The 13550-nt window shown below is 43.0% G+C and overlaps 1 protein-coding gene across 3 annotated transcripts; it reads left to right on the forward strand.

The window, feature by feature from the left end:
- Window positions 1–726: 726 nt before the first annotated feature.
- phf13.S (PHD finger protein 13 S homeolog) lies at window positions 727–13314 on the forward strand. 3 transcript variants are annotated; one of them, NM_001095233.1, is given in 4 exon segments: window positions 727–1207; window positions 7347–7448; window positions 10853–11456; window positions 12671–13015. In NM_001095233.1, coding segments are annotated over 4 exon segments (969 nt in total). In that variant the 5' UTR covers window positions 727–1171; the 3' UTR covers window positions 12898–13015.
- The last annotated feature ends 236 nt before the right edge of the window (window positions 13315–13550 follow it).

Raw genomic sequence — 13550 nt, forward strand, 5'->3', positions numbered from 1 at the left:
TTCACATTTATTCATTTTTTTTTTTTAGACTTTTTTTTTTCACTGCACATATCATGCTATTTTTGGGCTACTTTTGAAGTGACTCTTGGCTAGTTTTGGGCTGCTTTTGTAGCTGGTGTTGAAAATTAGACCTGGCAACCCTGGTGGGGAATGGAGTGAGTGTTGTAGTCCAACAACAACTGCAGCCCATGAGCTCTGTGCTTTACAATCGGTTCCATAAAGTCATCACTAATCAGTGTTAACGAAACAGGCTACAGCAGCAGTTTTCACTTCCGCCTTGAGAGCCCCACACACCGATTTATATCCCCTCAGTCACAGGCCCCTCCCCCCAGAAAGAGGCGCTGTGCACAAACCATGTATTAAACCCGTGTGGCTTTCCCAAAGCCGGGAAGGGAGGGCCTGATAAGCGTGCTCGACTAATCCCTCTAAAAACACTTCAGAAAATAGGATTATTTTTCTATGTCCCTAGAAAAGCTAAAACCCCACCTCCTCGCTTGAACGATGATGTTAAGTTGATGTTGTTAAATAAAGTTTTTTGTAAGAGGGAAAAAAAAACGAGCCCAGGGTTGCCTATCGTTTCGCAGCCATAAACTACAACTCCCGTGATCCTTCAGTGCGCCGCCATTGGGTATTCCCTCCCTAGAGCAGCCAATGAGAGCGAGGAGAGGAGATTAACGAAAGCGAATTGTCAGTGACATCAGAGCAGGCGAGAAGGGGGAGAGAGAGAGATTCATAGAGCGCTGGACTAGTTGGTTGGGGGAGTTGTACCGCCCGTGTGCTTGAGGGGTAGCTGCTGGGGTTTGGGGGAATCCTCTGACCTGGGAGCCGTAATTAAGCTTTACATCGATTCGACACGGCGGGAATCTGCCTGAGCAAGAAGCGAATCTCTTCCAGCCGGAGACCCATCGGTTTGCCTTGTGTATGGGCTCAGCTCTTGGATGGTCCCGGGGAGTGTGCTGCACCCAGACAGGACCTCTCTGAGTCTCTGTTGTACCTCGGGTAATCGCGCTCCTTCTCTGGACTTTACTCCTGTAACCGGTCCCTGAACTGCTGACCCCCGGGACATTGTAGCTATTGGAATAGACCCGAGTTTCCCTGTGTCCCCGCAGCCCTTTTGTTCCTGCGACCTCCCCAGCGTGGCCGCCCCTGCCCCTCACTCGGCTCGTCACTAATGGATACCGCTTCCACTTCTACGTTTGACTCCGAGGTAAGTTGGGCTCTTGTTGTCTCTGTGCAAATGTCTCTCCCCGGTGTCTGGCGCAGTCCCTCTCCAGTAGCAGCAGCAGTGTTTGGGGGGAAGGGCGGTTGGTTGGGGGTCACTGCCGCCAGTCCCTTGTAATGTGCGGCCCTTCGGCTCTCTAATGCCCAGGACTGGGATCCCTATGGGATGGGGCTCCGATCAGCCACCGCTTAAACTGTTTGTCCAGCTCTCCTTCCAAGCCACGCCATCTTGTCCTTGTAGTTCCACTGGCAGCTCTCACTCTCTCTCTCACACACACAGACTGTGGCCCTTAATGGGGCCCTTCCCTACAGACCGGCCAATCATTTCATGGAGGCTCTTTTACCCCGGAGAAATACCACACGGTCCCTGGGATACAAGGGGGTTACCCCCTCCCCCCACAGCTCCATCTTGAATATAGTTCTGCTTGGAGTTGCCTCACTTCTCTATGGCGTGGGTGTTGGGGTGCTGCTGCCCCCTGTATTGTGTACAATGGGGCTCCCACCTGTTATTGATGTGATACTAACTGCTTCTACAAAACTCCCCACAAACAGGTGAAATGAGACCCTTGCCTTGGACAGAGCTGTGTCCCCCTATCTGATATTTACCTGAATGAGGGACATTCTGCCTGCGGCCCCCCAGCTGCTGTATTACTGTAACACCCAGCGCTGCAATTCCCTCACACACCGAATTTCTAGGAGCCCCCCCCCCCATAGTGCTCGCTCCTTCTCAAGTTTAACTGCCTGAACCCTTTCTTTGCCCAGAAATAAGCCCACCCATGAGCAGTCATGCCCCCCACTACCCATGTGTTAGTGCTGCCCTTCACTCGCTCTGTAAAATAAGGGGGACATTGTATTTGTCTCAATGATGTGGGGGGCTGCTGGCTAATGCCTTCAGTTCAACTTTTTCAGCCCTTAGTATTTTGGGCAGCATATTGCTGGTTATTGGGGGATAATTGGGGTTCAGGCTGGTGATAGACCCCCCCCTCCCAGCTTCGAACAGCTCCAGAGAAATGCGGGCGTCTGATGGAATATGGGGGATGGCAAACGGAGCAGGAGGCTACACCCACTCCCTCTAGTATTGCTGCTAATAGATCATTTGCTCGCTTGGCTTTGTTTGCCCACAGCCTGCACTTCCTGGCCCGAGCTGCTCCCCTGCACCCCCACATTTAATCTTGGGAGTTTGGGCGGCTGTGGACTGCTGGACGCTCATTTCTGGCAGAGTCATACAGCTCACGGTTTTGGGGGGTGAGACTGGCACAGAGGTGGGGTCGCTGTTTGACTCCCCGGCTGTAAAAATTAAGAGCCTGTAAATATGATCATAACTGGGCATCCCACTGAACGACCAGGGCACAGGGTTCTGCGTTTGTAAGAGACGGCACGATCGACTGTCTCATGAAATCAACTTGGGAAATGGCATTCAGACCTAGCGGGTGGAGACGTGCAGATACATGAGGGGGTGACTCTCCTGTTTGAACCCCAGCAAACTGTCTGCACCCCCCTCAGCATAGAATCCATCAACTTGTATAGTGCAAGTAGGATGCGGGGGGGGGGGGGGCTCCACTGGCCACTTGGGCAGTGCGAAGACATGTCAGGGCTAGTCGCTGGGGTGTACTACTGAAATATATCAGTCTATTGATAGAAGGGGGAGCAGTCTCTGTGGAGGGAGTGTCTGCTCTGATATTCACCCCAGGGAGATGGGAATCTCTTCCATGTAAAACAATGTGACCCCCCTCCAAAGGTGCTTGGGGCAAGCCTGGCTGGGGAGGGGGAGGGGTTGGGGCACTTGTGCTTAGTAAGGGCAGTGCTTGAATTCCGACTGGAGATGAGGACTCTCTAGGGGACTCAGTGGGTTGTGGTTCTGTCCCCCCCCTTCATATTAATCTCCATTTTACCTACATTCGGGTATTAGCATGGTTATTGTGCTGGGCATGCAGCCAAGAGGAGGAGACTTGCTACATTGTATCAGACTCTTACTCAGGGTGTGCTGGGTGCAGCTATTGCCCCTTATCTCCCCACACACACTAAGGGGACCTGCCTGATACACTGATATTTAGTTTTACACTCGCTTCATTGTATAAATCTAAATTAAATATCACAAACCACAAGTTCTGTATATTCAAACCACAAGTCCTGTATATTCAGCACAGGGTGAAAGGTAGGATAGAGAGGGCATTTGTCTGCAGCCCCAGTCCCACAGGGATGAGACAGGCCTTCATGCTCCATACATTCACTACATATATTATTCAGTATATATTAGGTGGGATGCCCAACATGTAACCTTTTGGCTGCTGTTGACCTGTAACTCCCAGAATCGGCCCACTAGCTGTCGGGGAGTTACAGTTAAACTGGTGCTGCGGGTTGGCTTTCCTGTTGTTTATATTGCGATTATGCATCTAGGGGTGGTGGGTTAACAAGAGCCTGAGGTGCTGGGGGGGGGGAGCTTGCACCAGCTTTCCTGAATTGCCCTGGCCGCTAAATCCAGTTCTGAATAAATTCACAATACAGTGAAACCGCATTTAATCTGTGTACAGTGGCCAGTATTATATAAATATTTTAGGGGGCATTGGATAATTCCTTCATGTAATGATATGGATAAGTCTGTCTGGCACCCTGTATGTGCCTGTGCTGTGTGCGCATTGGTGGCTTCACCTGCCAGTCACTTCAGACCCCTCCCCCAGGGGACACTCCGCCTGCAGTGTCACTGGGTCTAGGGCTGTCCCTGATTGTTGCAGTCCCACTGCTGGTTTTGTAAATCCTCCAGCATTTTACAATGGGGAATTCCATTCCAGCTCACACAGCTGAAAACACTACAGAGATATATAACCGATTTATCTCCAAATTACGGGTATGGCTACTAATCAGGGATTCTGGGAGTTGTAGTTCAGCAACAAACGAAGGACTGCAGGTTTGATGTTTTCTGCATGATTTTGTCTGCAAACCTCCAACCTTTGTATTTACTTAACCCCTATTTGTCAGTATATGCATGTATGATCATTGGATGGAAAAGTTTAGTGGTGTATCATTCAGCTAGTGCAATACACAAGCCTAATGGCTGGCAGATTAGTTAGCAGTGAAAGTACAATGGGTGGGAGGCGACAGATTCAGGGTAGGAAAGGTCCATGGGCTGGAAATTTTGGTAGGACTATCCAGCGATAAGTGTAATTGGTTAAAAGAACACTGCTAGGATGGCATATATATATGCACCTATTCCCTGTTATCCTTTTGCTCTGCTCTAGATTTTATGGGTTAATAGCACAGCACAGGAGTGGTACACACCATTTAGTATACATACATACTCAGTGCTGCGTACATACTCCATTTCACTGCCAGTCACCTGCTGTATATTGGTTGGAAATGGGTTAAAGTACAGAGTTAGGATTGCTGTGCATTGATGTAATGGGTTAATAGTGCCGTGCATTTAATATAGCATGTTGTATTTACTCCTCCTCCAATAACTTGCTCAGCTCTAGCTGGAAATAAGTATGGTGCAATGTCCGGTTTAAATGTTTTTTTTTTGTTTTTTTTAACCTATAAGTAGTACATGGTTATTTACGCTGCTTCCATTTATCGGCACCTTTTCATTGCCAGTCTCCTGCTGTTTTTAGGCTGCAATGGGTTAAAAGAAAAAGCACTTGACAGCCTTGTAGTACATATACACAAATACAAGAGTCCTCTGCACTCAACCCATTATCAATATATTTAAGACAGAGACATTTTGTGCATACTGCTACTGAAAAATGCCTTACCCTTTAAACAAAACAGGGATTGTTTGTCCATATATTGCAATATATTTAAGCTGGCCAACTACGTCAGTCATCCCATATCTGGCCAGTCCTACGCTCAATTTTCATTGAGAAGCTCTTCTCTCCTCTCACTTGCCCTGCTTCTCAATCTTGTGCTTAGTGTTGTGCATCGTAGAGATAATTGAGTGCTATGTTTTGCCAGTCCCCAGCCCTTCTTTGGGTGTAATGGGTTAAATGTAGCACAGAGAATTGTGTGTGTGTGGGGGGTTAATATTCAGCGCTGTTTCCTTCATTCTTTTACCTGCCATTCAGGGTGAAAAAAGGGATAAACTTTTTTTTGACCGGATATGGGAACAGATTTTATCTTCCCTTTATAGATTGTAAGCTCTTTTGCACACGGCATTTCTCGCCTTTTGTACCTTACTTGTCATGTATGTAACTCTTCATGTTATATGTATGTAATTCATGTGATTTCTTTGTGTAAGCACATTCATTTTACAGCACTGCGCAATATGTCGGCGCTCTAAAAATACATGATCATAATTATAATCTGGAGCTTCATAATGTTTAGTAATATAGTGTGTGGGGGTGGGGTGGTTGTTGGTCAGTTTATTTACTCCACCTAATGTGCAGCCAGTTCTTGCCGGCATTTTAGTGTCTTGTTAAAGGGACAGTGTACCACTCAAACACCTTTGCTAAAAGTGAAATTTCATTCGGCTTATTGTTTTAAATGAAAACAAATATTTTCCTATGCCATTTTTTTCTGGTCCCTGGAAAAAAGGGAAAATGGGGGTTCTGCTGAATTTCTGTTCATTGCAAACAATTTTTTTTGCGTGGCCATTGTGACTATAAAAAATAAGGAGAATATATCAGAGGTAGTTAAAGGGGTTGTTCACCTTCAAACAACTAGATGTTTTCCGATAGAAAGTCATTGGAAAAAGTCATTATTTCTGGTGGTCTATTTTCTATGTGTCACCGTTTTTCGAATAATGGAAGTGTAAAGTGTCTTTTTTCACCTTCTAAAGCAACTCGGGGGGGTTGCCGACCCTGTAAACTGTTCTAAATTGATACATTTAGTTGATACATTTCTTATCTTTGTCCCTGCCGAGCAGAATTTCTGGGTTTCATTACAGGCAGCTGTTAGAATTGATACAATAGTTGCTAATACTCCAGAGATGCTGCTGAGAAAAGTATCAATTAAATGTTGCAAAATTTTAACCGTTTAGAGTCTGCGCCTGAATTACTGAGCTGCCAGACTCAAACACCAGAGACACGAACATTCAACTTTAAACTTAGATTTTGGAAAAACAGGAAAAAAAAAAATCATGGCTTAAGTGATTAAAAAAAGTCTTTATTTCTGGGGAACAATCTGAAAACCACTGAACTGAAAAAAGTGTTTGGAAGGTGAACTACCCCTTTAAGGGTTAGTTCACACAAAGAGATTCAGCGTTTTTTCCCATAGGCTACAATGAAAAGTCGCCTGCGTGACTTTTCATTGTAGCCTATGGGAAAAAACGCGGAGGCAGTTGGGGGAGATAGTCGCTCAGAAGACGAGGCGATTAGTCGCCAGGCGACAGAATCTCCTCGTGTGAACTAACCCTTAAAGGCTTAAAACTAGAGAGATCCAAATGCTACTCCCAACCCTACAACAGCCTTCTGCCATTAGTAGGATTCTGGGAGTTTGTGTGCTATGGCGACCGTAAATCTGTTATGTCTCCTTTTGTGTGAATGGGGGCGGCTTGATCCCTAGGAAGATTTGTGGAGGGTTAGACACTCCTCTGAGCATTGTCCCACAGCCTAATCTTCTGTCAATGGGTTTTAAAGCTAATAATGCAGTTACAGGCTAAATCTATCCAGGGAATCAAACGCAGAATCTTAAAGCAGAGTGTCCGTGTCCGTATCCATTCACATATTTATTTACATTTCTTAATATCTATCTAATAAAGATGTTCAGCACTCTGTGTATAAGTGCTTTATTCCATAAATATCACCCACATTTCAGTTCTTAAATAATACACTACAGGGCACCCTCGTGATAAAGGCTCTGCTTGAGGATATGACAAAGGCAAAGACATACTGAAGTTCTGAACTGACCTAGTGGCTGAGTTGGGAAGTTCTGAGCTTTGCTTTATATATGAACCTCTTTATGAACGTAGGTGGTGTCAATTGCCTCAAGTGGTGTTCTTTTACAGTGTGGAAATTTGCTGCAGAGTGTCATTTTCTAGTAGCAGCTTTTTAAGGCATCCATTTGTCTCCTAATGTAGATTTCAGCACTTTTTTATATGAGCCTTCCCTTGTGTATTCTGTGCCAAAAACATATTCTTTCATTTTAATTACTTATTTTTTTTTAATTTTTTTTTTTTTTGTTTTAATCTTTTTTAGGATGGCACTCCAAATTGTAGGAGGAGGCGCACTGTGGAGGATTTCAACAAGTTCTGTACATTTGTTTTGGCGTATGCTGGTTACATCCCATACCCAGAAGAGGTAAGCTACATGTCATACAAACAGTCTACCCTGATGTATATGATCATACCTATAGTTACTGCCCAGACGAATGCACATTTTGTATATTGCAGGATTTATATTACCCAGCAGCTAGGATGCCATATTCATATGTTGGGTTGAAGATGTATATCTGCATATTAAAAGTTAATTCAAATGTGAACAACACCTTTAAAGAAAAACTATACCCCCAAAATGAATACTTGAACAACTGTTTATATCAAATTTAGTTGCAAGAATCTTATTAAACTGGAATATGTATTTAGGTAAATATTCAATTTTTACATCTCTTGCCTTGAACCACCATTTCGTGATGGTCTGTGTGCTGCCTCAGAGATCACCTGACCAGAAATACTACAGCTCTAACTGTAACAGGAAGAAGAGTGGAAGCAAAAAACAGAACTCTGTCTGTTAATTGGCTCATGAGATCTAACAAGTATAGTTTGTGTGCACCGTGGATCATACGATCCCAGGGGGTGGCCCTTATTTTTTAAAATGGCAGTTTTCTATTTATGATTACCCAATGGCACATACTATTAAAGTATATTATTTTAAAAATGGTTTATTTACATGAAGCAGGGTTTTACATGAGTTGTTTATAAGCTGTGTTATGCAATATCTTTTTTTTTATAGAGACCTACATTGTCTGTGGCGTATTGTTTTTTTTTTTAAGGGCAGCCAAAGCCTAAGCAGATGGAACTGTAGTATTTGTAGGACTGCCTCAGATCTGTGTGCCTAACTCTCTGCTACAAATGTCTGCCCCCCCTCTATAATTGCTCACTGTAACCCTGTGCTTTGATCTTTGCACCCAAGTTACCCCTAAATGCCATACAGTAATGTGGCAACTACTTTGGTCTGGATGTTGGAAATTGAATACAAGGGAGGAATACTGTTTATGGGACTGTTTGTGGGATATGGGCATGTTGGCATCCAAATTGCTTTGCCTACACTTTTAATTTTTTATGCATTGCCTCAATGAAGTTTCCTATTGCAGCCCACAGTCTCATCCTGTATTGAAGGCAGCTTACTTCAGCAGGCTCATCCTTGCCTTTCTCCTTGAAGCCTATGTGACCAAGCGTGATGTCACAGCACCCTTTAGCCCACCTTGAACTCATTGCCGGACCCCAAGCTCTGTGTGTGCGCTCACGCTTGCATAGGAGAGGGCTCGACAGCCATCACTGAATGCTGCCTCCGAAACAGGACAACGTTGTGGGTCTGACAGAAATATCACAAGGTGATCTAGCACTGCATGAGGTAGCATTCTCATTTTAAAGAACAAGTCACACCAAAAATAACCTGGTAGTATTCTGTATATCTATCAGTTCCCTTGTAAAGACTTGGCTCTTATAGTTTCATATTTGCTATCCAGCTTTTATATGGTCTCCATAAAGCCCCACCCAATCTCTTGTATTTAAAGAGATTCTGTCATGATTTTTATGGTGTCGTTTTTATTCCTAAATTACACTGTTTACACTGCAAACAATTCACTCTACCATATAAAATTTAATTCCTGAACCAACGTGTATTTTTTTTTACTTTATATGGTATTCAGCCATCTCGGGTCATTTTGCCTGGTCATGTTCTTTCAGAAAGAGCCAGTGCTGCACTATGGAACTGCTTTCTGACTGATGGGCTGCTGGGGGGGGGGGGGGAAGGGAAGCATTGCTCACCCCCTCCAACTTGAAGTACAGCAGTAAAGTGTGACTGAAGTTTATCAGAGCACAAGTCACATGACTGGGGGCAGCTGGGAAACTGACAATATCTCTAGCCCCATTTCAGATTTCAAAATTAAATATAAAAAATCAGTTTGCACTTTTGAAAAACAAATTCTAGTGCAAAAGTCTGCTGGAGTAGCACTATGACAGTATCCCTTTAATGATAATATAGATTATTGACTGACCAAAGTCCTACAAAAAGAGACTACAAATATTTTATAAAACGTATATTTTCTAGAAATGAAGACTAGCCCTTTTATTGAATATCCTCTTTGTGACATTATGTAAATAGACATTATATGTATATAGATAACAGGGCAGCATTCACAGACATTTGGGTTGCCTGAGGATGCTGGGAGTTGTAGTCTGGAAACTATTGGCCATGCAGACTGGTCAATACTCCTGTAACAACTGTTGCGAAATTGTGCTACTGGCCTCCCTCGATTGGCACTTCAGCATTGGAAAGGGATTCCTAGCCTGCAGATCCATTAGGGTGCAACTTGAGGTTGAATGTGACTGTTATGAGATAACAGGGGCCTGAACCCAAAACTGTTTTGACAATTTATATCCTAATTAGTGCTCCTATTTCACATGGGTGAGATAGATAGTGAGAGAGGGACAGGGAGGGGTGAGTTGAGGGACCTCTCACATTGTAAAATAAGCGAGCAAGCCTATAGATTTTGTGAAATAAACTTTCAGAAAGCCGTGTGGTTGCACATTCCAGGTTGGTTATTTTGGCAGTCCTGGAGAAAGCACTCATTCAGCTGTGGGAAATCTTACCTCAGGGGGAACGTGATCCTGCCTGCAAGCCATGGTTGTTGGCTCTGTTTGCTGTAGCAGGAGGTACATTAAATACACGTGTCTTATAGCGGTGCTGTTATAATTAGAAAATATATATATATATATATATAATCTTTTATGTATTTATAATACATTTAGGGAGTCCTTTAGAGAGGTTCTAGATCATTCACTTCATTCCTTTACAGTTGAGTTTACAATTTAAGGCCCCTCTCACATTCACACACACAAACTGTATTCAATTTCATTAGGAATCAATAACTTTCCTATATTTTCAGGCCATTTAAAGGGATACTGTTATAGGGATAAAAATGTTTTTTTCAAAACGCATCAGTAAATAGTGCTGCTCCAGCAGAATTCTACACTGAAATCCATTTCTCTGTAGTAAAATCCAGGTCCCACTGCGACACATTGAATTAGATTGAGTAGGAAAAACAACAGCCTGCTAGAAAGCAGTTTCATAAGTGCCGTCTCTTTCTGAAAGCACATGACCAGGCAAAATGACCTGAGATGGCTGCCTATACATCAATATTATAGCTAAAAAAATACATTTGCTGGTTCAGGAATTAAATTTTATGTTTTACAGTGAATTATTTGCAGTGTAAACCGTGTAATTTAGAAATTAAAACTACATTCTAAAAATTCTATTACCCTAAAAGGATGCTCCCAATACAGGATTTGTCTCATGATTTAGCTGAATTCACTTTTTGCAAGATTCAGAAAGCCCTAAAATCATGTTATGTAAAGCTCTGGAAAACTAAATAAACACGAGTTCTGCTCGAAGGAAGATCCAGGGTGGGGGTGCAACCATGTTAAATTATTTAGGTTCATTGAAATGCTGTAATGGTTTTGTTTGTCTCTCCCCTCCATTAGGAGACCCCTCTGAGAGCAAGCTCCAGTCCTCCAAATAGCACAGGCAGTACTGTTGACAGTGATAGCTGGGACTCAAGATACCAGGACCTTCCGCCGAGTGATGCTTTGCCAATCAAAAAGCGGAAAAGCTTTTCTGACCTGAAGCATGACAGGAGCTATCCCACTGTGCTGAAACGGTCCAAACTGAACTCCTTTCTGCTGGACAGGAAGAAAATAGACAAAATCAAGAAGAAGAAAAAGCTAAAGAAAAAGGAACTGGAGGCATTCAAGCAAGAAGAGCCTGTAACACCTGTAATAAAACTGGAGCCTGTAGAGACCCCCATAGAAGAGACCACTCCGATCAGTCCTATTGCTCTTATCCCAGATGATCATTTGGAGCTGAAAAGGTCACCACCCCACGAGATACAGGAACCTGTGCCAGAGAACTGCAGCACCAGCACAGACAGTCCCTCTGTTTCAATGTCCTATGAGGATACAGAAGAAATAAAGACTGAGTATTCCGAGGTCAACCTGGGGAAGCGAACAGTCATTCGACAGGGGAAACAAGTAGTGTTTCGGGACGAAGACAGCACAGGAAATGATGAAGATATTATGGTTGATTCAGGTAAATATTATATATTGATTTGGGGTTCTCTCACTCTATGCTTCTCTGTGTTTATTTTATATAGATAGATAGATAGAGAGATATCTCTATATATCTATATCTATCTCAACTATTTTGGATTCGGCCGAACCCCTGAATCCTTCGCAAAATATTCTAATTTGCATATGCAAATTAGGATTCAGTTCAGCCTGGCAGAAGAATTCCCAAACCGAATCCTGGATTCAGCAGCAATCTCTGTCTCACTAGCTTCAATGCGTTAATGATAATGGAGACTTATTTAGGCAGAAGAATCCGTAGAATAATGCAGAGCTTCTCCCTTCTAATCAGTGCATTGTTATTATTCAGATCTGTTTTCCTAGTCTATATGCAGCAACTGGGAGCAGAGCAGCAGCCATCTCAAAATGTATTAAAGGAGAACTAAACCCTAAAAATGTTCTCTGCGCAAGCAGATGGTCATTGATGTACTTCATCCAGGCAAAGCTACTGTCCCCAAGACTGAAATCAGAGAAAAGCTGGCAAAGATGTACAAGACAACCCCAGATGTTGTCTTGTACTGCCATATTTTATATACTGGTCTTATTGCAACAGCCTAAAGTTTCAGCTTGTCAATAGCAGCAATGATCCAGGACTTCAAACTTGTCACAGGGGGTCACCATTTTGGAAAGTGTTCATGCTCAGTGGGCTCTGAGCAGCTGTTGAGAAGCTAAGCTTGGGGGTCGTAGCAAATTATCAAGCGGCAAATGAGGTTTGTCTGTAATATAAGCTGATGCTACAAGGCTGATTATTAAATTCTGATGCTAATTGAACTGGTTTCTGTGCTGCCATGTAATAATTATCTGTATTAATTGCTAATCAGCCTTATATTGGGACATTTATATTCTATGTGTACTGTATATTGTGAGTGGATCCCTAAGCTCAGTAAGTGACAGCAGCACAGAGCATGTGCAGTGAATCAGCAGAAAAGAAGATGGGGAGCTACTAGGGCTTTTTTGGAGACACAGATCTTTACTGCTAAACATAATGTACGACATTTTTAGCTACTCTTTTCTTTGGCTACTATTAAATGATGAATTGGTTAATTAGGTATACATGTTTAGTACAACCAATGAAGTGATGACCTTTTAGTGCAGCAGGGAAGGAACAGCTCATAGAAGCACAAGTTGAACGGCTGGTTATTTCTAAGTAACAAATAATATTGATAATTCCTCTTTTAGATGATGACTCGTGGCACCTTGTAACTTGCTTCTGCATGAAGCCTTTTGCTGGGCGACCAATGATCGAGTGCAACGAATGCAACACTTGGATTCACCTCTCCTGTGCCAAAATCCGCAAATCCAACGTTCCAGAGATTTACGTTTGCCAAAAGTGCCGAGACACCAAATTCGACATCCGGCGATCAAACCGCTCGCGTATGGGCTGCAGGAAATTATTTCTGGACTAGTGTGGCTCCAAACAGAACCGTGTGCCCACGGACACAAAGCAGCACTATAAGCACACGGACATTTCTCTCAGATACTATCTTCGAATTCAACAATAAAACACGTTTAGGTTTAATCTGGGCACAAACGTGCAGGTGAAGATAATCGTGCATTGCTTTCTGTGTTTTGTGTTCTATCTTTTCTGTCCACAGGTGGGTGAAGGGATTTAACAATTCTCTATAACAGTACGCTCAGCGTGTTTGCACCAGGGATTACATGGCAACGTATTGGATTATACAATACTTGCTCTTTCCTCTGCTAAAAGTTAAAAAAAAAACAAAAAACTAAAAGTTGAAGGTTTCTATGAAGGACAAAGATTAAAAATTCAAGATGTTTTACGTTTGTAAGCATATACATCTGTGTTGGCTAATGTGCTCGTTTACAACTGAAGATATGGGGATATATTTATCAGAGTGAAGGTAGAGATCGTCACAGTCCTTATGAGTGAAATTCCGTCATATTCCATTCATTTCTATGGGATTTTGAAAGGCGTATTTATCAAAGGATAAACTTTCACCCATTGATAAAAGGAGTGGTTCACCTTTAAGGTAACTTTTATTTTGTTCTAGAACGGCCACTTCTAAGCAACTTTTCATATTTTTTTTTTTATAGTTAT

Source organism: Xenopus laevis, chromosome 7S (genome assembly GCF_017654675.1).
Source record: "Xenopus laevis strain J_2021 chromosome 7S, Xenopus_laevis_v10.1, whole genome shotgun sequence".
NCBI lineage: Eukaryota > Metazoa > Chordata > Amphibia > Anura > Pipidae > Xenopus > Xenopus laevis.